We start from the raw sequence: 24,661 nt of genomic DNA on the forward strand, positions 1-24,661 counted from the left end.
TTGTAAAACTGCTTAGCATCATGAGAACTCTGTGAATAGCTGAGGCTGGTAGTCTTAATATGACTGGGTGCCAAAGTAGGAAGCATTCAAGTATTTGTGAGATGTCCTCACTAGTGCATGAGTCAAAATATCTTACTTACTTTGTCTCTAGTTAAGTGGGTCGTACTTTTATTATCTGTCAACAACTTTCAATAAGAGAAAGGCATACATTGTTTTGTTAATGGGAATTTGTGTGTGTGTGTGACACAATCCAGCCTAAGTGGCTATTCATTATATGAAGGGAAATACCAGACAAATCTAACTCTGTCAGATGCTAGCATAAGTCTTGCCCAAGAAAGTCACAAAATGCCTTGCATGAGGTCATTAAAATGAATGGCACAGATAATAAACAATAAGATTTGCAGTTATACACCTGATGACTCCCTTCAATTGGCAAGGCTCTGTTCTAGAGGTTGCTAAGTGGAAATAAGTGTTTCAGCTGTTCTAATCTTAATGTAAAACAGACAATGCTAGCTGACAAGAAAGTGAACCAAATGGCCCTTCTGGGAGAGAGAGGATTCTCAACCCGTCCCAGTTGAAAGCAAGACCCCAGTGTAGCCCACCTGTTCCAAGCCCACACCAAACCCTTCTCTCTGGGCATACACTGCAAATTAATTCAACGCTGACTGTACCGCTTTTGCAAGCTTCACTCCGTGCTCGTAGGTGAGGGGCTTCTCCTTCATGTACAGCAGGCGGGCCAAGGTTTTGGGGTCATCTCGGAGATCAATCTAGCACAGAACACACAAACCATAAGCTCATTTGTCTTCACAGGCCTTATCAGACATTTTACACTGTGATACGATAGGGATTTTTTCCTCCTGAACAAGCAGGGTGATTCTTTGTTGGTGGACATACCAGCTTGTCCTTACACTCTACTTCAGAGCAGTCACCCTGGGTGCTGAGGACTCACTCTGATTTTGGTGCTGTGTGGTGTTTTTCAAATTTTCTGGACTTCGCTGATAGGGCATACAAGATGACAAGGTGTTCTTGACTTGTTTGATTCCAAATTATGTTACTCATTGTTTGTTACTTATTTCCTGGATTTCTCCGGATATATATATTTTTCTTTCCCAAATCATTTGAGGGTGATGATGGTTTGTTCGTCCCTTTGAGGGTGATGATTTTCTTCCTGTGAGACTATTTTAACAAATAACTAGTGTACAGGAAGCTCGAAGGCAGTCCCAAAGAGGGAGATCCTTGCTCAGTGAAGAAGCATTGAGCTTTTCAAGGCAGCACTGCTTTGAAGGGAGCATATTTCAGATCTGATAATTCCATTAGGTATTTTAGTTGCTTTACCACTTCACTGTGATTGTCAACCTAAAGGTGAGCTCACAGGGCTGTGTCTTACAGAAAAACAATCTGTCACCTGCTGAGGTCCCGTTCATAAGCACAGTGCTCAGCTCTACCAAGCTATGGTTCTGTTGTTTCATTTTTTTGTTTTTTTTTTTCCCTCAATTGTTCAACTTAGTACCTACCTGTTATAATACAGGCTCAAGTCACACTAAGGTGTAATGTTCTATCATATACTTTGGAAGCAGGGATCCAGGCTCCGTCAATATGGAAAAACATAAATATTTGGAATTTTCAGGCAAAAGGTTTCATTTAAATAAATGATTATCTTTCAAAGCAGAAGCACTAATTGTACCCTGATTTACTGATATATTAATTCTTCTACATATTGTCTCTATTTATCCATATATTCTTTTTTTTGGGTGGGACTGGAATTTGAACTCAGGGCTTTGTGCTTGCACAGCAGGTGCTGTACAGCTTTAGCCATGCCTCCAGTCCATTTTGGAGAAGAGGGTTTCGAGAACTAGTTGCCCAGGCTGGCCTCAAACCTTGATCCTCCCAACCTTAGTCTCCCAAGTTAGCTTGGATTACAAGTGTGAACCACTGGTGCCTGGCTATCCATATCTTTTTTTAGGAAATACTTGTCTTTCCTTTATGAGTTTCAAATTTTGCTTTATCAAACAAAATGTAAAATGAGAAACAGAAAGAAGCAGCATATGAAGCAGACAACCATAAATCCTTTCAGTGTTATTATACACTTACGTCTTTGGAATAGTAATTTAGGTTTTAATAAACAAAAGAACTGAACCCATTTAAAACTATAAAAACTTCAGACAATGTCTGATCCATTTATGCAAGTGGCTTACTAGTGGAAGTTCAAACTGTGAACTTGACTAGTTTACAAACACTGTAGAGGCTTTTATAAGCCAGGTCTATTTAGCTCGGTTTGTATTTTACTTTCTTTTCTAAGATCCAGAAGACCTTAGGGTTTAAGGAGAACAGGGAGCAGTGAGTTTGCCTTTCTTCTCCAGGAGAGCTCACAGGGGTTTCTTCGTAATTCTCACTGCTGGAGTCTTTTTGACCCTCACACCTATTTTGTGATTTTAAAACAACCACAGATTTCAGCTACAAAAATGTTAGATTATCTACAAAATTAACATCCTTACTTCATTTTTCTACTTCAGGACTAAAGAAGAGTGTGCATTAAAAAAATACTTTGTTATTTAAAGAGAAAAGTTGAGAGATTAATTTTAAAGGCTTTATCAAAACTTCCTGTTTCATATTAAAGAGCTGTCTTATCTTTTCAGCTCTGGGCTATCATCATGCATACCTTGTAAGGACTTCCATTCCTACAGTGTTACGCCTGAGACTTTTCCTTAGTATTTGGTGGAAGACATGGCTGGGGACAGTCCTTCCTTCTTCCACAGCCCGCCCCACCCAGCCATCACCCGCATCTTCACCTGGGTCCCTATGAGGACGTAAGGCACGTGAGGCATGCAGTCTTTCAGCTCTGGGACCCATTCCTCCTGGACATTGTGGTAGGAGGCAGGATTTACGACAGAGAAGCAGATGAGGAACACGTCAGTGTTGGGGTAGGAGAGTGGCCTCAACTGGTTATAGTCCTCCTGTGGGAAGAGCAGACGAGAGTTTGACAGCCTGAGTCAGGGAGTCTGTGTGGCTGTAGAGGGTGACACAGGGAAGAGTCTGCGCACCGTGGTCCAGCTCCTTCCTCGTTCTGGAGTCTGCTGGTTCTCTAGCTTACTAGAAATAAAAGAGCCATCGGTCAGGAAAACACCTTTGCATTCTGTACTGAACTTATATTGACCCCTTGAAGATAGTTATGTATATTTTTCACAGAATTTAGTGACCTGTAAGTCAACAGGAACTTGTGTGTGCGTATACACACAGGCACCCTTTTTATGTGTGTACCACATAGTACAACATGATACGAGTATCCACACCCATGACATGTTCATATATGCACCACAGAGCGCTATGTCCGTGCACGCACTGTGTGTGCATGTATTCACACTTACCATACACGTGTTCAGAGGCAGCCAGTGGATCAGTTCATCTGGGCCCTCACTGCTCTTCCTAGCATTTAAAAAATTATAAAACACACACATGCTCATTGCAAAGTGCAAACATTATAGAAGTTGCAGAGGTAGGAGTGAAATTTGCTTTCATCCCAATGACCTCTAAGAGTCTCTCTCTCCTTGGAAGTGCTCACCATTCTTTATGCATCCAATACACGTTCAGCTTTAAAAAAATGAATTGATTATATAACTATATTGTTTTGCCCTTTTTTAAACACAATATATCATGAGTATAGTTTTATTATTTAATTTTAATTTAATTTATTTATTTTTAGTTTTATTTTTCTTGCACTGCTTTTGTGCTGGGGATGGAAACCACGGTCCATAAGGGCTAGGGCCATCCGACCCCTCCTCAGTCCCTTTAGCAATGTTTTTAAAATTTATTTATTTGTTTATTTGTGTATTTATTTATTTACTTAGTGGTGCTGGGGTTTGAACTCAGGACCTTATGCTTGCCAGAGAAGCCCTTTACCACTTCAGTCACACCCCCAACCCTGATCTCACACGTACTGTTACGGTACTTTTCTTTTGCTGATACTGGGTTTTGAACTCAGAGCTACAGACTGGTTAAGCAGGCGCTCTACCATTTGAGCCACTCTACCAGCTCTCCATTTTATTTTTGACACAAGGTCTTGCTATGTAGCCCAGGTTGGCCTGGAACTTTCAATCCTCCTGCCTCAGCCTCCTGAGTGATAGAATTATAGATGAGTACCACCATACCTGGCAAATGCATATAAATAAATAAATAAATAAATAAAATGTATATTAAAAAATATATAAAAATATATAAATAAATATAAATATAATTATATATATACATATAAAATGTAGAGTTGTACTGGGTGGGGGTACACTGGTATTTACAAAAGTTCTTACAATATATCAAATATATCATACTTGAATTCACCCCCTCCACCATTCTCCTTTTTTTTCTTTATTCATATATTCATATGAATATACATATATTCATATACATTGTTTGGGCCATTTCTCCCCCCTGTCCCCCACCCCCAACTTCCTCCTCCACTTCCTTGCTTCCAGGGAGAACCTGTTTTTCCCTTTTCTCCAATTTTGTTGAAGAGTAGACATAAGCAATAATAAGAAAGACAAAGCGTTTTTGCTACTTGAAATAAGGATAGCTATACAGAGAGAGTCCTAGCATTGCTTCCATGCACAAGTGTGTTGCAACCCGAATTGACTCATCTCTACCTGACCTCTTCACTAGTTCCCAGTCACCTTCCCATATTGATCTCTGTCGTTTTAAGGTTACTGTATTAGTTCTTCTGGAGTGGGCACATCAAACACTTTCAACTTTTGGGTTTCCTACCTATCCCCATTCCTCCCGTATGTGCTCTCCCCTTAGCATGTGACCCAAGTCCAACAACATTACTGCCTTTGCCCTAGATCTAAAGTCTGCATATGAGGGCGAACATACGACTTTTGGTCTTCTGAGCCTGGCTGACCTTGCTCAAGATGATGTTCTCCAGTTCTATCCATTTGCTTGTGAATGATAAGATTTCATTCTTCTTCATGGCTGAGTAAAATTCCATTAGGTATAAATACATTTTCTTGATCCATTCCTCAGTAGTGGGGCATCTTGGCTGTTTCCATAACTTGGCTATTGTGAATAGCTCTGGAATAAACATGGGTGTGCAGGTGCCTCTGGAGTAACATGAGTCGCATTTCTTTGGGTATATCCCTAGGAGTGGGATTGCAGGATCATATGGCAGATCTGTTTAGATTTTTAAGAAGCCTCCATATTATTTTCCAGAGTGGTTGCACTAGCTTGCATTCCTACCAGCAGTGTACAAGGGTTCCTTTTTCCCCACATCCTCTCCAACATCTGTTGTTGTTGGTGTTTTTGGTGATAGTCATTCTAACAGAGTGAGGTGGAATCTTAGTGTAGTTTTGATTTGTATTTCCTTTATGGCCAGAGATGGTGAACATTTTTTCATGTGTTTTTCTGGCCATTTGAATTTCTTCTTCTGAAAAAGTTCTGTTTAGTTCAGTTGCCCATTTCTTTATTGGTTCATTGATTTTGGGAGAGTTTAGTTTTTTAAGTTCCCTGTATATTCTGGTTATCAGTCCTTTATCTGATGTGTAGCTGGCAAATGTTTTCTCCCACTCTGTGAGTGGTCTGTTCAGTTTAGAGACCATTTCTTTTGTTGTGCAGCACCTTTTTTCATTTTATATAGTCCCATTTGTCCATCCTTTCTCTTAGTTGCTGAGCAGCTGGGGTTCTACTGAGGAAGTCCTTGCCTATACCTATTGCTTCCAGAGTATTTCCTCTCTTTCCTGTACTAACTTCGGAGTTTTGGGTCTGATATTAAGGTCCTTGATCCATTTTGAGTTGATACTAGTACAGGGTGATAAACATGGATCTAGTTTCACTTTTTTGCAGGCAGATAACCACTTTTCCCAGCAACATTTGTTGAAGAGGCTGTCTTTTCTCCATCATATGTCTTTGGTGACTTTGTCAAAAATAAGGTGGGCATAGCCGTGTGGATTCATATCCGGGTTCTCTATTCGGTTCCATTGGTCTTCATATCTGTTTTTGTGCCACTACTATGCTGTTTTTATTGCTATTGCTTTGTAATATAGATTGAAGTTGGATATTGTGATACCTCCAGCATTGCTCTTTTTGCTGAGTATTGCCTTGGCTATTCGTGGCCTCTTGTGTTTCCAAATGAACTTTAGGGTAGATTTTTCAATCTCTTTGATGGATGTCATTGGGATTTTGATGGGAATTGCATTAAACATGTAGATTGCTTTTGGTAGTATAGCCATTTTTACTATGTTGATTCTACCAATCAATGAGCATGGGAGACCGTTCCACCTTCTGTAGTCTTCCTCTATCTCTTTCTTCAAGGGTTTGTAGTTCTCCTTGTAGAGATCATTCACACCCTTCGTTAAGTTTACTCCTAGGTATTTGATTTTTTTTTGAGGCTATTATAAATGGAATTGTTTCCATATATTCTTTCTCAATTTGTTCATTGTTGGTGTATGGAAAAGCTAATGATTTTTGTAAGTTGATTTTGTATCCTGCCACCTTGCTGTAGCTGTTTATGGTGTCTACGAGTTTTGGGTAGAGTTTTTGGGTCTTTAAGGTATAGGATCATATCATCTGCAAACAGGGATATTTTGACAGTTTCTTTACCTATTTGTATTCCTTTTATTTGTTCTTCTTGCCTAATTGCTCTGGCTAGGCATCCTAGTACTATGTTGAATAGGAGTGGGGATAGTGGGCACCCTTGACTCGTTCCTGATTTTAGGGGAAATGGTTTCAGTTTTTCACTGTTAAGTATGATGTTGGCTATAGGTTGTTTGTCATATATAGTCTTTACAATGTTGAGGTACTTTCCTTCTGTTCCTAGTTTTCTTAGGGCTTTTGTCATGAAGTGGTGTTGGATCTTATCAAAGGCTTTTTCTGCATCTATTGAGATGACCAAGTGGTTTTTGTCTTTGCTTCTATTAATGTGCTGTATTACATTTATAGATTTGTGTATGTTGAACCACCCCTGCATCCCTGGGATGAAGTCAACTTGGTTGTGGTGAATGATCTTTCTGATATGTTGTTGGATTCGATTTGCCATTATTTTGTTGAGGATTTTTGCATCAATGTTCATTAAAGAGATTGGCCTATAATTCTCCTTTTTGGAGGTGTCTTTGTCTGGTTTTGGGATGAGTGTTATACTGGCTTCATAAAATGAGTTAGGCAGTTTTCCTTCCCTTTCTATTTCATGGAACAGTTTAAGGAGGGTTGGTATCAGTTCTTCTTTAAAGGTCTGATAGAATTCAGCTGAGAATCCATCAGGTCCTGGACTTTTCTCTTTTGGGGGACTCTATTGCTGCTTCAATTTTATTTTGTGTTATAGATCTATTCAGGTGATTAATATCCTCTTGATTCAATTTTGGGTAGTCAGAAGTAGCTAGATATTTGTCCATTTCTTCAAGATTTTCAAATTTATTTGAATATAGGTTCTCAAAATAGTCGCTGACGATTCCCTGGATTTCTGTGGTGTTTGTTGTTATCTCTCCTTTTGTATTTCTGATTTTACTGATTTGGGTTTTTTTCTTTCTTCATTTTAGTCAGGTTTGTCAGGTGTCTGTCAATCTTGTTTATTTTTTCAAAGAACCAGCTTTTGGTTTTGTTGATTCTTTGTATGTTTTCTCTTTTTGTTTCTAGTTCATTAATTTCAGCCCTTATTTTTATTATTTCTCTCCTTCTGCTTGTTTTGGGTTTTGCTTGTTCTTGTTTTTCTAGGAGTTTGAGATGTAGCATTAGGTCATTGATTTGAGAAATTTCTGACTTTTTAATGTATGCACACATGGGTATAAACATTCATCTTAAGACTGCCTTTGCTGTGTCCCATAGGTTCCAGTAGGTCGTGTTTTCATTTTCATTAACTTCCAGGAACCTTTTAATTTCTTCTTTTATTTCATCAATGACCCACTGATCATTGAGCAATGTGTTGTTCAGCTTCCAACTGTTTACATGTTTTCTACTGTTGTTTTTGTTGTTGAGTTCTAGTTTTAATGCACTGTGCTCAGATAGAATGCCTGGGATTATTTCTGTTTTCTTATATTTGCTGAGGCTTGCTTTGTGCCCTAAGATATGATCAATTTTGGAGAAAGCTCCATGGGCTTCTGAGAAGAATGTTTATTGTGCGGAAGTTGGATGCACTATTCTGTAGACATCAGCTAGGTCCATTTGATCTATGGTGAGATTTAGTTCTAGAATTTCTTTATTGATTTTTTGTTTGGATGACCTATGTGCTAGTGATGGGGGGTATTAAAGTCTCCCACTACCACTGTGTTGGAATCTGTGTGTGCTTTTAAGTCCTTCAGAGTATGTTTGATAAAATTGGGTGCACTGATGTTGGATGCATATAAGTTGATAATTGTTATTTCCTTTTGGTGTGTTTCCCCTTTTGTTAGTATGAAGTGCCCTTCTTTATCTCATTTGATCAATGTAGGTTTGAAGTCTACTTTGTCTGATGTAAGTATTGCTACTCCTGCCTGTTTTCAGGGGCCATTGTCTTGGTAAATCTTCTTCCAGCCCTTCACCCTAAGCCAGTGCTTATTTCTGTCAATGAGATGGGTCTCCTGTAGACAACAGATTGTTGGATCTTCCTTTTTAATCCAGTTTGCCAGATGGTGTCCTTGATAGGGGAGTTAAGTCCATATAAGTGCTAATATTGATAGGTATGTGGTGATTCCTGTCATTTAGTTGTTTTTGTTGTTTAAGGGTTTGATTGTGTGCAGCTGAATCAATGTTACTCTCTGATTCCTTGTCTTTTCTTCTCCTGGGTTTGGTACTGCCTGTCCTCTCATGATTTTGTTTGCTTTCATTTTCTGTGTTTAGAATTCCTTGAAGAATCTTTTGTATTGGTGGCTTGTTGGTCAAATATTGTTTTAGTTTCTGTTTATCATGGAAGACTTTTATTGATCCATCTATTTTGAATGACAGTTTTGCTGGGTAGAGTATCCTAGGGTCAAAGTTGTTTTCATTCAGTGGCCTTCCATTGTGTTTTGTGTTTTTGTTTCATTCTTTTTTTCTGAGGTTTTCCATATCATGGGTTACTTCCTCTTTAATATTGTCTGTTTTCATCTTTAATTCACTTATCTCTCTATTTATAGTGTTCTCTGTTTCACTTTGGTGTTTATTTAGGGTTCCTATGAGTTCATTTGTTTGTTTCTGTGTCTTCTTGTATTCTTTATTTTTGGTGTCTTGAAATTGCTTGAGTGCCTCTTGTACATTTTGGTTGACCATGTCTAGTAACAGTTCTAGGAAATTTTCAGTGATTCCTTGCAGGATTTCTTCTTTGAGAGTGTTCTTCAAGGGGATTGGACTATGAGCACATGATAAAAGTGAGAGCACACAAGGGAGGGGTGAGGATAGGTAAGACACCTAAAAAACTAGCTAGCATTTGTTGCCCTTAACGCAGAGAAACTAAAGCAGATACCTTAAAGCAACTGAGGCCAATAGGAAAAGGGGAACAGGTACTAGAGAAAAGGTTAGATCAAAAAGAATTAACCTAGAAGGTAACACCCACGCACAGGAAATCAATGTGAGTCAATGCCCTGTATAGCTATCCTTATCTCAACCAGCAAAAACCCTTGTTCCTTCCTATTATTGCTTATACTCTCTCTACAACAAAATTAGAAATAAGGGCAAAATAGTTTCTGCTGGGTATTGAGGGGGGCGGAGAGGGAGGGGGCGGAGTGGGTGGTAAGGGAGGGGGTGGGAGCAGGGGGGAAAAATGAACCAAGCCTTGTACGCACATATGAATAATAAAAGAAAAATGAAAAAAAAAAAAAGAGAGTGTTCTTATGGGCATCATTGGGTTCCTTGGTGTCGTTTATCTTTGTTTTGTTGGAGTCTGGAACTGGGTATCCATTTTCTTCATTTCCCTCTGAATCCTGTATTCAATTATTTTTGAGGGAAGAATGGTTTCTATCCCTTTTTCATCTTCCCATCACTCCACTTGGTACTGTGCAACTATCTTTGCCTTGCCCCCTTTCTCTTGGGCAAGGTCGGTGATCCATCAGCCGGCCCCCTGGTTTCAGTGTGTTGTGATGGTTTGCTGATTATTTTTCAATTTTGAGGTATTGTTTGACTTTGGATGTTGCACACTGGCTCAGGAGATGAACTTTGTGGACTGCTACCTGCCTTATTTCAGGCAGCAGCTTATTGACCACCAGCTGTTGGCCCTTCTGCCTTTCCAGCCTTTGTTTACTGAAAGTTCCAGTGGAGATCAGCTCCTTGCTTTCAGCAACTCCGCCCCTCTGCTGTGTGTTACTTTTGAGTTCCTTGTTTATTGTTCAGTTTTCTTTGTGTGTGTGTGTGTGTGGGGGGGGCGGGGAAGGTCAGTCTGCCCAGGGGGCTATGCTGGTTTATTCTAGGGGTGGCTGGGGAATATTGCAATATTGTGTAATGCTTGGTGCTCACCTGTTGGTCTGCCAAATGTCTATCAAGCAGGTTTGGAGTCAGCATCTGGTGGTGGTGAGAGCCCTCCTGTTTTCTCAGTGTAATGTGGCGAGGAGAAGCTTTCCATGGGCTAGGGGTTCAGGGTATCCCGAAGTTGTGATTCTCCTTGCTGCTTTATTGCCACCAAATGTGGCTCCAGTGTCTCAGCAAGGTTTTGGAGTCAAGGAGCTCATGCTGTCTGCTTCTGTGCCCTAGTCACCATCTTGGATCTCTCCTCCACCATTCTCCTTTATCTATTCACCCACCAAATGGGTATATTTTTAAACATCAACCTTGCTGTCTTTCTACTGACACTGCTAATGTCTTTTTAAAAGAGAAAAAAGAAAATTTTATTTTCTTCTTTTTCAATTTATTTTGTATTTGCATATAATAGTTGTCCTGAGGAGACATTGTGACATTTATATATGTGCTTACAATATATCTTAATTATATTCACTCCTCCTGCTAATGTCTTTATGAAAAGCAGTGCATATACATATACACATGTGACTGGAAGAATGTGCTTCGATTGTGTGTGTGGTCATCTCTGGCCATTGGGCACATGTTGATCTATCTTTGGGCTAACCAAAGTGCCCAGAACACAGGGCTCAGTATGCATGGCGCTGGCTGCTATCACCATGGCTACTGTTTAAACTTAAGCAACAGCTTCAGTTATAATGCAAGCTGGCAAGCATGCAGAAAAATAGAATCCTAAAAAGTAAACCCTAAAGAAAAGCCCTGCTATTGTGATTCCATCACCACATTGCTATGAAAGCACATAGTTAGAGTTGGGTGTATTGCTGAATAAATGCTGGTCATGTGGGAGGTTGGTCTGGCCAGCTGGTTGCACCTCAGCTGAATTGTATTGTGTCTGTGTCTATGTTGTGAGTGGTGGGGGGGAGACATGGGTAAGGGTAGCCTGTCTTTTGGGACAACCTTATACAACCATCACTGAACATCGAACTTTCTCTCCCATGGTCTCTTTGCCTTTCTCCCTTTTCTCTGGACTATTCCTCTAAAGCAGCAAGCTAAGACTTCCAAGCTAAGAAGTCTCAGGTCACAATCTATAGCTTTCATGAAATTCCTGCCCTCTGCCACTTCATCCTCCCACCTGGGTTGTCATAAACGGATCAGGGACTAGCTTGATTTTTGTCTCCTTCTCCACCTGTACTCTGTTCACCGCAAATATTCCAACAACATGGCTGACCCACTGGAAGAGATCTAATCTACAGTGACCTCTAATGCACACGTGGATTTTTGGTGACCACTTACTACAATGGCTTTCATTGGAACCACCTGGGAACTCTTCAAACATCCTGGCGCCTAGCTAATCAATTGTCTGTCCCATCACCTTTTGGGATCAATGAAGTCATAATGTCTGGAGGTGGGCAGGGGTACTGGAAACCCAGCATTAATTGGTCTGGGGTGGTCCTCGAGTTGAGAACAGCTGATTTGCCATATTGTCCTCACCATAACCGAGGACCAGCATTGTTTTAAGCAGCATCTCATTGAATTCTCATAATGGCACTGGAAAGACGGCACCATCAACACTGGAACCTCATGGAAGAGGAAGTTAAGGTTTAGAGAAGTTCCTTAATAGACCACAGCCACAGAGTGACTGAATACCAGGAGGGGGTATTTGGCCTACATCCATCTCTTAATTATGATCACATTATTGTGACAGCTTGGAATTTTAAGTGATAGATTAAGCATTTTCTTTCTTCCTTTTTCTTTTCTTTCTTTTGGTTTACTGGGAGTTGAAATCAGGGCTTCATGCTTGCTAGGTAGGGCAAGCATGAGTCACACCTTCAGCCCTGTTCTAGTAGTTTTGGAGACAGGGTCTCACTTTTTGCCTAGCCTGGCCTGTGATCCTCCTTTTTTATACTTCACACCATTGCTGGGATGACAGGCCCATATCTTCACACCTAGCTTTTTCTATGGAATTGGAATCTTGCCAATTTTTTGCCTTGGGTTGGCCTTGAACTGTGATCCTCCTGATCTCTGCCTCCGAAGTAGCTAGGATAACGGGTGAGCCACTGCACCTGACTCATGTTAACCATTTCCTCACATTCAGTTTTCCAGGAGTCAGTGTAGACTCATGAATTCCCCAGAGAGCTAAGAAATGTTAGTCCCTGGGGTGTATTGTCTACTTGATGGCTGGCATCTGCTCAAAGATACCACTAGATGTCAGCAGACACTTGTATATTTAAAACCTCGAGGCTCCAAACCATAACAGAACTAGAGTAGGAGTGAATAACCAGTAGTCTGAAAGGATCGTGTTTATTTGAGTCTTTACCTTGCAGCTATGGAATAAGGAAAAGTTGCTGGGCTGACAGTGGAATGGTGAGAGAAGAGTGTCTGCTATCTACTCTCCCAGGGCTCCAGTTGAGTGGTTTTTGGTGGCACTGGCATGGAACTTCACCATGTTCTGTATTCTGGTTTTTGTTTCTGTGGAAAGCCCTGTTGCATAACTCCACTTAAAAAGATTTATGGCTAACTGAATGAGTGGTGCTGTAAAGATGCTGTATGAACCATATAAGGTGAATAAGAACTGGCAATGTAAAAACACAAAACAATTCCAATTATGTGAACTGAGATGGGTGGAGTTTCTCTTGCCTTTCATTAGTGAATGTGACAACATAGAATACTTATTTGGCTGAGTTGGGAAAATACAAGATCAAGGCTGGAAGAGGTCTTTGAGATGAGTTAGTGCAGTGGTTTCCAGATTGTGGACCCCAGACCAGCAGCATGGACATGGCCTGGAAGCCTGTTAGATGTGCACATTCTCAGGGGTCATCCAGCACTCCTGAAGATGAGGCTGGGAGGAGCTGCACCCTGTGCTTTATCCTGCCCTCCAGAAGATTTGGATGCAGCTCAAATTTCAGAACCACAGGTTACTATTCTTACCCTCACCTCAGCCACTTTTATAGTTTCAGAAACCAAGGTCTGGCAAATTGAGTGATTTAAATAGCACTGAAGAGCAAAAATACTTTCATAGATGGCTCATACCTGGGCTGGCAGAGGGGCGCCATTGGGCATGGCTGTGAAGCATGTCAGGCGTTCAGAATTAATAACAGGAAGTGTCAGTTGGGACTGAGAGCTGGGAGGTGGGAGGTCAGGAATTTGAATGGATCCCACTGTATAGATGGACTTTGCGATGGAGTACACTATGACCCGTGGTTGGATGGGTCACGTTTGTTATGATGATATCAAGGGACTGTGAGGAGGGGCTAAATGATCCACCTGGCACAGACCTCCTTCTAATGTTGGCATTGGCAATGGAAGACAGGTTGTATGCTTCTGGAAGAGCTAGTCTTAGGCTGTAAGAACATTTGTCGGTGCTTTAGAGGCATGAAGGGTAGGCTAAGAGAGGGCTTTGGGCAAGGTAGGTTTCTGAATACTCCTCAGACTTAGCATACATTTGAATCACCTGGGAGCCTTGTTACATCCTAGAGTCTTAGCCAACAGCAGGTCTGGAGTGGAACCAAAAGATTTGCAGGTATTGCTGGTTGGGGACCCTCACTTCGGGTAGCCAGGACATCTGTGCTGAGCACTACCCCCTACTCCTCACAGAATACTGCTTCCAGTTCTTTGTTTGTTTACTTTATCCCAGATTTCCGAGCACCAACTTGGTTAGGAAAATCTAGGCATCCCACGTGGGGTGTAGGATAGAGCTTAAGAGCGTGAGCTGTGGAGACAAATCCTCTGTGTTCAAGTCCCCACTTTGCCTGTTACCGCAGTGTGGTCTTGGGTAAGTTCTCTGTGCCTTAGCTTCCTTCTCTGTGAAGTGTAAGTGATAACAGTGCTGGTCTCATAGAACAAAATGTGTTAATATTTGTAGACTGCGTGGAGCAAGGTCTTGAACATAGTAAGTACTTTAATGGTTGAGTACAAGAGTTCATCCTTCATCTACATGTCAACAACTGCAGCTCCTGGCGCTGTCTCCACGCCCTCATTGGACACCAGCTCAGACTCTGAAGTTAACTTTTTTTGAACTGAGTAGTAATGAGATCCACATGCTTGCAAACTCTGATTGCCATGTCCTAAGGTCACTTTTACCAGCAACCATGTGGGCAGACTTCTCCCTAATCCTCCAAACTACACACTCCTAGGAACCGCATTAAGATGTGTGTGGGTGAGAAAGGGTGAGTTGCTCATTGAGGGAAAACTTTCCAGAGCATCGGTGCCAGATCCTGTGCTCCAGATGGCCCTACTGGCTCAGCCAATAGCAAAGAGGAAGGCCTGTGTGCTTCCAAGTGCACCTTGGGATGCTGGTAATGAACCCCAGCTGTACTTAACTTCCTGTCCACCTGCATGCTTCTTCAGCCCTTGGGGAAATAACTTCAGAAATCAGACCTGGGTGAGTAAGGGTCTTGGCTGATGGCCTTCCTTTCCCCACAGTCACTGGTGGCAGCTAAGCCACTATGGGCTGTGGTTTCTCGGTGACAGACACCATTCTTGGGTGTGCTTGTCCACATGCAGGCAAGTCCCAGGTATGTGAGGCTTGTGTGTCAGAGACTCAAGAGTTCGAGCTGCTCAGAAACCTTGTGCCTGGCTAGGCTGACTTGTAGGCTGCACCTGGCTCCTGACCCCAGGAGAAGCTCTGCCACTTTTGCTAGTGCTGTCTTTGAGAGATGTCTACCCTGGAACCTGGCCTGAGAGGCAACAATGTGGGTAGGCTTTGTTATGTGTCTAGGCGAGTGTCCACTGAATGAAGGAGGTAAGACGCCTTAGTGACATGGCTGGCTCTACCCCAGGTGGTGGGCAGTGGGTGGGAGGACCTGGCTCTGAGCCATAAACTGGGAAAGGCCGCTGTCCAGACTCGAGGTTTGCTGCTGCATTGTCACCCCCAGCCTGCCCTCACTTGGTCTCTCATGACACACTCTGGATGAGCTGGCTTCGTGGAGCACAGCACGCAACAGTCAGCTTGGACTTCTTTCTGTAGCTGAGCCAGATGTGTAAGCTGTACAAATGCCTTTCAGAGAGACTTGGGAACACAGGATGAGGGTGTGGGGCATGGCGGGGACCTGTGCTGCACGGGATGAGTTGGCACGACCTAATAGATTTGGCTGGAGGACTACCTCACTGCCTGCCCAGTGTGGTCTGAAGGGCAAGTGCCTTCCTTCCCTGCCTAACACGGTTGGAGGCCTACCCAGCAGGTGATCCAGAGTCTGGAAGACTCCATGTTCAGAACACTCCACTCAAGCCCAAATGTTGGATGGTTTCAGGAGCTTGCGGGGAGACACCATGTTTGATAGCAGCTGCCTTGAGCTGACAGTTTGGGGGACCTCAGTATACACAGTTTTAGCAGGTGCTTGGCTGAATCATGAAAGGCAGGGGGGTCTTGAGATGAGGGTCTGCTGCAGTCAACTGTGACCTCATAGTTGAGGGAGCCAGGTCGGAGGGTCGGGTCAGGGCTGCCTTACAGGGTAGTGATGGCGAGTTTCTATTAGTTTCCTTCTCAGACCACACATTGGCTGTTTGAGGTTGCTTTTGCCAACTCTGGTCCAGAAGACAGTACTGTTATTTATGTAAGAAAATCTAATTATTCAAGCAGGGATGGAATTCTCTAGCCTGATTCAGAGATCTCCCTTTTTTGTGGTTCAGGGATTAATCACTTTGGTGCCCCTGGGGCTGTGCCCTTGCTAGGCAGGTGCTCTACCACTTGAGTCACGACCCCAGCCCCTTTTGCTTTAGTTATTTTTGAGATTGTTTTTGAGATTAGGTCTGTTTTCATGCCTGGGGCTGGTCTGGATTGTTTCCTGTGTAGTTGGGATGGCAGGCTTGTGCCACCTCATCCAGCTTTTATTAATTGAGATACGGAGTCAAGAACTTTTGCCAGGGCTGGCCTTGAACTGTGATCCTCCCCATCTCTGCCTCCCAAGTAGCTAGGATTACAGGTGTGAGTAACTGGGGCAAGCTTTATCAATTGGTTTCGAGATCTTCTGTCTTTAGTAGTTGGCTAAATGAGTAATTTGAATTATAGATACTCCTTAGCCATTGAGCTCAGCAACAGTTACTAGAATATAACTGAGGATTGGGGAGGGGGGTGAAACTTTTGGGACAATGCTTCTAAATTAATTACAAAGGCTTTTCAGCTAAACTGTAGACCAATAGGAATCAACTTGGGAAATGGTTATTTCCCAGTGAATTCTAACTTTGGGAACAATGCTTCAATCACCAAAGGCTCCTGGAATAATTCTTCTCAAAGTTTAATGTGCATACAAGTCACCTGGGGATCTTCTTGGGGTCAGTGGGCTGGAGCCTGAGAGTCACCATCTGGCAGGCTCCCTGTGAGGCAGTGCTGCCAGTCAGTGGCCATACTTGATGGGAATTTTCTAGAACAGTGTTTTCAAAGTCAGCTATTCAGACCAGCAGCAGCACCAGGACACATGTTAGAAAATGCAAACTCTTGGTGCTCACCCTGGACCTACAGAGTCAGGAATTCTGCAGGTGGAGCCCAGTGGCTGGGTTCAACAAACCCTATAGCCCTACAGGTGACTGATATATGCTCAAGTTTGAGAACCACCGTTCTAGAAAATTCACTGCCGACCATCTTTAGTGTAATGCACGCCAGCGTTCAAAGTCTTTCACTGAAGAAAGGTCTCCCTTGGGTTGTGCCTCAAGTTCTTTGGCTTAATCACCCCAGGTTTTTCAAGATTTCTTGGGCAGTACCAGGGATCTTGGCCTTTTGCCTGGGTTGGTCTTGGACTACATCCTCCTATCTCCACTTCCTGAGTAGCTGGGACCCCTCCTGGCCCTGAAGTTATCATTTTAAGGTTCTAATCACAGAAGTTGAGGCTTAGAAGGAACTTTAAGATGTTCTGATTCCTTTTCCTTATGCTTTATGTTCCTCTGCAAATCTTGTCTACCTCTGAGCTATCAAATTAAGTGGTGGAAAACATTAAAGTGAAATCTAAATTGAAGATACATCTAAAACTCATTTGTTGTTTTATCAGTACTTATCACTTCTGTGTCAGAGGTTTGGGCCATCCTGCCTGCTTTGATTTGAGGTGTAAAGATACTTTTATAATGACTTATAGTTTCACCTCTTATTTATTAATTTTTTTTACAGGAGCAAAGATTGGGAGGATTGTGGTTCAAGGCCAGTCTACTGAAAAAGTTATTGAGTCCCTATCTCAACAAAAAAGCTGGGTATGGTGGTAAACATCTGTAATCTCAGCTATGTGGGAAGCCCAGAAAGAATTGTGGCCAAGGCTGGCCCCAGGCAAAAAGTGAAACCCTATCTGAAAAACAACTAAAGCAAAAAGGACTGCTTGCCTAGCAAATATGAGGCTCTAAGTTCAAACCCCAATACTGCCAAAAGAAAATTTTTTTTTTTCAAAAGGACAGAGCAGTGGGCAAGAATAAGTTAGATGCTACAGGAGCTTTTAGACAGCTTTTTCTTCTTTGAATTTGAAATTAGAGGCCTAGAGAGGTTGCTCTTGGGAAAATTAATGAATAGGTACCAAAAACTGTTATGGATTGCTATGGAAGAGGGAGGACTGAGTGGGCACCAGGGGCTTACCGAGCTTTGTTAGAAGACCAGGGAACCAGAGAGGTTTCAAAGTCATGAAATAATTCTTGCTAGATTGAGCTCTGAAACTGGATTCATACAACCCGACTATGAGGCAGGAGAGTGTAAGCTATCTTTTAGACTGAGGTCCTGATTGCACCTAGACAGATCAGTGACTCTGACTGCATGCGAGCAAGGTGATGCTAGCCCCCCAGAGCAGTGGGCCTGTGTGGCTGGACTGCTCTGGCCAGTGAGGCTGAGCTGTACCAAGGCCCTCTACCTCAGTGTGGAGGAGCCAAACTGATTTTCTCTCTTGAGCACATTCCTTCCTAGTTATGTGTCTTGCTACTGACACTCGTATGTGCCACTCCCTAGTTCCTCACAGTAGTTCGCCAAAACAATCATCTGCCCATGAGGAGAATTTGGGTTCTACTTGGAGCCTTGAGTCTGGTGCTAGATTTTTTTAGGGTCCCCTCCCTAGCTGCATAATACCAGCTTTTGATGTCCGCTCCCCCCAATTCACATAGTGTTCTTGCAAATGCATGTAGAAACCCCATTTGTTTTCCAGGAGAGAGCTTTTGAGTTGAGCAAAATGACACATCTCCAGATACTTGTGAAAAAAGGCCTAGATGAATGCATAACTACTAACAATGACCAGGAAAGTGACAGTGGGAAATAGCATGGTCAAAGGCTCATGCCAAAGGACTTAAGATGTATGAATTTTGACAGGCTGAACAGCTGCTGATTCTGACCTAAATAAATGATCCAAGACATATGCTAAGAAGCTCTAGCCAAAAAATTGGGCTGTGGCCATCCATGGCATAGCCATTCTCCTCCTCCCATGCATGAACTTGAGACACTAGAATCTTTCCATAGCTTGTGGGGGGAACAGGAAGGACAAAGTGACATTTCAACTCAAGTAGAGCATGTGCTAACTGAGCAATCAGGTGTTGAGGGTTTGAGTCCATGGCCTTATATTGTTGGTCACCAGGTTCTGTAACCTGGAGAGATAAATCTGACAGAATATTTTGAGAATCTTAGAAATTAGTCAGTTAACAATGTATGCACATGTGAATAAATGAATAAAAAAAAGAAATTAGTCAGTCGGGTTGAGCTTCACTTTTGGAATTCCAGATTTTCTTTCAACAATTAATACATGGTTTAATTAACCTCTTCCCCCACCAATCTTTATTTTCTTTTTGTGACCTTTTTGTAGTTCATTTGGCAAATCAAAGGATGGCCAAAGAAAAGAACATTAAAAATGGGAAAAACTAAGATTTATAAAATGGACCCATTAATCTTAGACCTGGAATAGGTTTTGGTAGGAGGACATTGAAACCACCATGTTGTTTTGGTTATTGATGATTTTCAGTCGATGAATAAATTATTAGCTGTCAACATCTTGGATAATTAATTTTTAAAAAAAGTATTAAGAATGTGCTTTTGGTTGTTATTTAAATGGATAAGTTGGCCCCAAATGACCAGAACGGGTAACAGCTGTGCCGTTAGTCTCACATGCCTAGCCAAAAGGGTTATTTTTCTTCCCTACCTCCTTCCCCAGCCCTTTATGAAGCCAGATAATAAAAATGTACCTGTCCTGCAGTATCATAGAGTCCCAGCAAGTGCTGCTTGCCTCCCACTGTCACAGTCACTAGGAGAGAAGAGGAGAAACCATGAACATAGCTTCAATCAGGAGACCTTACCGTTCTGCATGCCAGCATCTCTCTGGGCAGCGAGGAAAGCATATGCCTCACACGTGTATATTCTAAACCGAGTTGACAGCATGATTTCCAAATGAAAGGCAACCTTGGGCTGCCATGACAGCAGATGGCCTGAGCCAAGTCCAAATTTCCCAACAAGATGAATAGGGTTGGTGCTGCTGGCATCGGACTGCATGTTGATGCTTACTGGGTTCTAGAGCACCAAGCCTCTGATGGGAAAGGAGGCTGTCCCCTTCATGGTTAGCTTATTGTTGTCATCTTTTCTTTGGTTGAGCCACCTCTCAGAGGATACAGAATTATGTAAGCAACTCCTCTGTTAGAAATCTCTCCACTTTTATCTGCCTTTGAAATGCTAATAAAACCCAGAAAACAAAGAATATTAACCTATCTCCATATTTTATATTTTTAGCAAATAATTAAGTGAAAAAGGCTTAGCATTTATTTAATTTTCTTAACATTAGCATTTATTTAAGTTTCTTAATTAAGCATAAACTTGATTAAAAACATAGATCAAATTTCCTGGGCTTTGGTGCAACAAATTCCTTATGATTTTGAATCTTGGTTGTGAAGGAGCTGTGGTATGGGCTCCATTTCACACACCTAAAGTACACATCTAGAGTGAAAAGTAACCAGGTTGATCGACCCAGCAGGCTCACTGCCTTGCCATGTAACTGTGTCCAACAGTGAGAAGAAATCCAGGGACAGCAATGTGCCCAAGCCTGGAAGTGAAATAAAGTCTCAACTTGAAACTACATGGACTTTAAACAGATTGAATGCAGGAGTAGTACAAGTCTCTTGGTGACTGGAAAGAGTAAATTTAAATTTCCAGAAACAACCAAATCCCTTTTTTTTTGGAAATAGAAATAACATATGAGGGAAAGTATGAGTTCCTCTTCCCTGCCCCACTGATTAAAATATATGCAAATGCGATGTGATGATGAGTTACAAGTCCTATCACTAGCTGTGCAGGAAATGAAACAGAAAAAGAATAGCAACCTTTTCTAACCATATCTCTGATATATGCTGGCCACATTCTCTAGTCTGCTGCCCAGAGTTGCTGCTTTGGTCCTGATTTTCACTTTTCAGGTTCATGGGCTGCCTGTATGCAAAACACTTCTTAACCGTCATTCTTTGGAAAGCAGTTGTTTGAAAGCACTGCCTCCTAGACACTGGGGACGATGCTAATCCACTCAGATCCATGTGTGTTCAGCTCAGTAACATAGCTGCAGTCACCCATGAGCTTTTAAATGTGCATTTTAAACCACGAATCCAGTTCCATCCATCCCTTGTTGCAATGCTGGCAGAGGAAGGGCATTTAAACATTTTTAGTCGAGTCCTTAAGTCAGGGTAGTAATGGAAATGAAGGTAAGAACCTGTGGCCCAGAGTGCTTTGTCCTGTTTTTTTTTTTTTTTTTTGTCTTCATGTTGGCTGGCAGAAGACAGCCTGGTCAGATGTTTCTGAAATCTTTAACAACCAGTTGGCTACTTAGTCATGGATCAGGAATGAAGGGAAGAAATCCATCCATTACAACATGGAATTTCCTGCCTCCAGTGGGCCCAGTGCATGAAGGTCAGGGCAGCTGTTCCTGAGACCCCTTAAGCAGTTCTGTGACACCCAGGCCCAGGGTCATCCATGGAACAAGCACTGGAAGCCAAGTCATCGTACTGCCACTGTGCCCTGCAAGCATTCCTAAGCAATGGCCCTGACCTTTGTCACTGGAGCCTGAAGCGCCCTGTTTTTTTCAGAGCACGCTTTTCCTCTGGCCTCACCCTTTTCTCCTTGGCAGTTTTGGCTCAAGGGAATTTCACCAGGCCTAAAACAAGAGTGAGCTAAGAGAGGTTTTGTCATGGACTGAGAGTCTGGGCACTGCCTTCTTTCCCCCCTCCCTTCTGTCCCTTCCCTTCTTCAAGGGCCTGTTCAGTCCTGGACTGGACCTGGGGCTGGGGATCGAAAGAGCAGATACGGTTTCTCCTGTTATGGAAACAAGTGGTTTCCCAGCAAAGCACAGGCACAATGCTGTGCCCAGGCAGTGTGGAGGGGTTTGGGAGCACACAGCAAGGGCACTGAGTGTACATGCCTAGGGCACACTTGGTCAGACAAGGCCTTCTGGACGGGATGTTTGAGCTGAGGTCCAAGGGATGGCCCAGAGTTCCCCAGGGTACCCTGGGAGAGATGGTGCTGAAAAGTGGGCATACAGGACAGACAGGGCTCACTAACTCAGGTTTTATCTGGAGGCTTTAAGCTATGAAAGTCCTGAATTATTCTTTCCCAAAACTACCATTTTGCCTTACCATTAAGGCAAAATGGTAGTAGGAGGGAGGACACCATTCTTGGCATGAAAGCCACATTGGATTTTCAGCTTTGCTGTTAGGGTCTGTGAGCCCTGCCGGAGGAATTCTAAAGGAAGGGAGCAAAGCTTACATCCCTAGCTTGAGAGGTCACTTTATTCCCTCTTCCCTGCCTTGCATTCTCCCGTTCTACTGCAGGGAAGGTAAGTAGATCGGTTTATGCCAGAGGATATCAAGGGACAACCAGAGCATCAGTCCTACACTGTGGGTGGTACAGGTCATATTTCTGAGCCCTTATCCTGGAATAGCTGTGGATGCCTTGCTACTTGCTACCCTGTATGCCCTAGGCGGCTCAACTGGAAAATTTCAATTGGAAAATTTCACAGAAGGAAGGTGTCATAAAATGTTAATGGTAAATCTAGTGAGGTTGAAAGAGGATTTTTTTTTTTGGTTAGCATATATTGTACAAAATAATGGATTTTTTTAATGATATTTTCATACATGTATATAATATACCTCAATATTCACCCTATCACCCTCACTTGTCCCCTCCTCCGGCTGTCCCCCTCCCCTCCGAATAGTCCTCCTTTGACTTTCATATCCTAAAAAACTAGATTCCATGTGTGAGAGAGAACATTATATTTGTCTTTCTGAGTCTTATTTTGCTTAACACGATGAACTCTAGTTCCATCCATTTTCCTGCAAGTGTCCTAATTTTATTCTTTACGAATAATGTTCCACTGTGTATATATGCCACATTTTCTTTATCTGTTCATCTGTTGATGTAACTTAGGTTCATTTTATGACTTGGCTATTGTGAATAGTGCTGCAATAAGCATGGGTGTACAGGTCTCTGTTGTATGCTGACTTACATTCCTTTGGGTATCTCCCCAGGAGTGGTATACTAGGATCATGTAGTTCCACTTTTACTTTTTTTGAGTAATTTCCATAGTGGCTGTACTCATTAACATTCCCACTAAAAATGTATAACTTTTCCTTTTTTTCTGCATCCTTACCAGCATCTGTTGTCATTTTGTTGGTGATTGCCATTCTGTCTGGAGTGAGGTGGAATCTCAGTATAGTTTTGACTTGCATGTCCTTTATGGCTAAGGGTGATAAACATTTTTTCATGTATTTATTGGCCATTAGTAATTCCTTTAAGAACTATCTATTCATTTGCCCATTTATTGATTAGATTTTTCTTTTGGTGTTTAGTTTTTCTAGTTCTTTATATATTCTGGATATTCTTCATCAGATAAATAACTGGCAAAGGTTTCTCTCCCACTCTGTAGGCTATCTTTTCATGCTGGTAATTGTTTCTTGTGCAGAAGCTTTTAAATTTGATGCAATCATATTTGTCAATTCTAAAAGCAGGCTCTTTTGAGTCATATAGTTGTACACCTGAATCCTATCTTCACCATTGGAGTGATCTTGGGAAAGTCACCTAATATCCTCAGCCCCTTATCTATATACAATGTGGAGTACATCTCCTACCAAAGTGAAGTGAAAGAAAATGAATAAGTGAAATGAGCAAATGCCTGGCATACATCCTGCCTCAGGACAGATGCTGAATAATTATTCAACCAATGCTTATTTGGCCCATTTTGAGGACAAGGGTCACTCTTTCTTTCCATTGATGACCTGGTGCACATTAGCTGGCACATAATGGGATCTTAATATTTGTGAATTTATGAGTCACCTTCTACCCTTTCTGTTAGTTATAGTCCCACTAGATAGCATGATCCTTGAGGCAGAATCTGGTTGCCTGACATACCCCACACTACCCAGCATGCTTCATGCTTCCTGCCGGACACAGTGGCTGCTGAGTTCATGGTACAGGGGTGGAGCTGCAGGGCAGCTCAGGCCCTGGAAGTCTCTTAGCATGTGCAGAACTGCAGCTTGATGCTCTGATTCTTGGGGAAGATACTGCTGGGAAGGCCTGCAGCCAGCAGAACTGCCTGGCAAACAGTGGAGAGGCTGAAGTCCCTGATGGCCTTCTATTCTCGGAGCTATTAGAGTTGTTTTCTGGACCTAGACCAGTTTCAGAGAGAGTAGGCCAAATGACCTGCTAATAGCTAGGATGGGTCTCTCAGTATAGTGTGAAAAGCTATCAGTGACCCGTTATGCAAAATGAAGCCTTTCTTGTTCAAATCCATTCCAACTCTGTTTCCTTGGGTATGTTCTTAGAGTGAGTTGGGGTGGTTAATTCCACTAGGCATTGTGAAGTAGCTAAGTTATGGGTCTAGGTTTGTTCTCTGAGGATCAGTTAACTTTACCCAGAGAGAGAATATCCCAAGCCTCCTTCCTCTGCATTTTAGTTATTACACCAAGCTGTGCGTCATTTGCAAAGGTGAATGAATCGACTTGGGCCATCAGTTCTGCCCTCCAGTGGCCCTAGGAATGGGGTTCAGTGCTCCTTCCTTGTTGGGTGGTGGGCTTGTCTCAGTTGCCAGGAGCAGCTTTTTTTTTTTTTTTTTTGTGGTATTGGGGTTTGAATTCAGGGTCTACACCTTGAGCCACTCCACCAGCCCTTTTTTTTTGTGATGGGTTTTTCAAGATAAGTTCTCATGAACTATTTGCCTGTCGTTGGCTTCGAACCATGATCCTCCTGATCTCTGCCTCCTGAGTAGCTAGGATTACAGGTGTGAGCCACCGGTACCTGGCAAGACCAGTCTTTTGAAGTCAATATGATGACCTGATGACTCCTAGGACTCTACAGGTGGAAACGCCAGGTCATTTA

General features: G+C 42.4%; 1 protein-coding gene across 1 annotated transcript in view; it reads right to left on the reverse strand.

The window, feature by feature from the left end:
• Rhoj (ras homolog family member J) overlaps positions 1–24,661 on the reverse strand; it is a 97,178-nt gene that overhangs the window by 11,285 nt on the left and 61,232 nt on the right. The window contains exons 2-4 of the mRNA XM_020188384.2: positions 19,504–19,562; positions 2,790–2,954; positions 672–767 (exon numbers count right to left, since the gene is read on the reverse strand). Of these exons, the coding sequence (XP_020043973.1) occupies positions 672–767; positions 2,790–2,954; positions 19,504–19,562 (320 nt within the window). The remainder of the gene's footprint in view (positions 1–671; positions 768–2,789; positions 2,955–19,503; positions 19,563–24,661) is intronic.

The sequence above is a fragment of the Castor canadensis genome, chromosome 3, assembly GCF_047511655.1.
Source record: "Castor canadensis chromosome 3, mCasCan1.hap1v2, whole genome shotgun sequence".
NCBI lineage: Eukaryota > Metazoa > Chordata > Mammalia > Rodentia > Castoridae > Castor > Castor canadensis.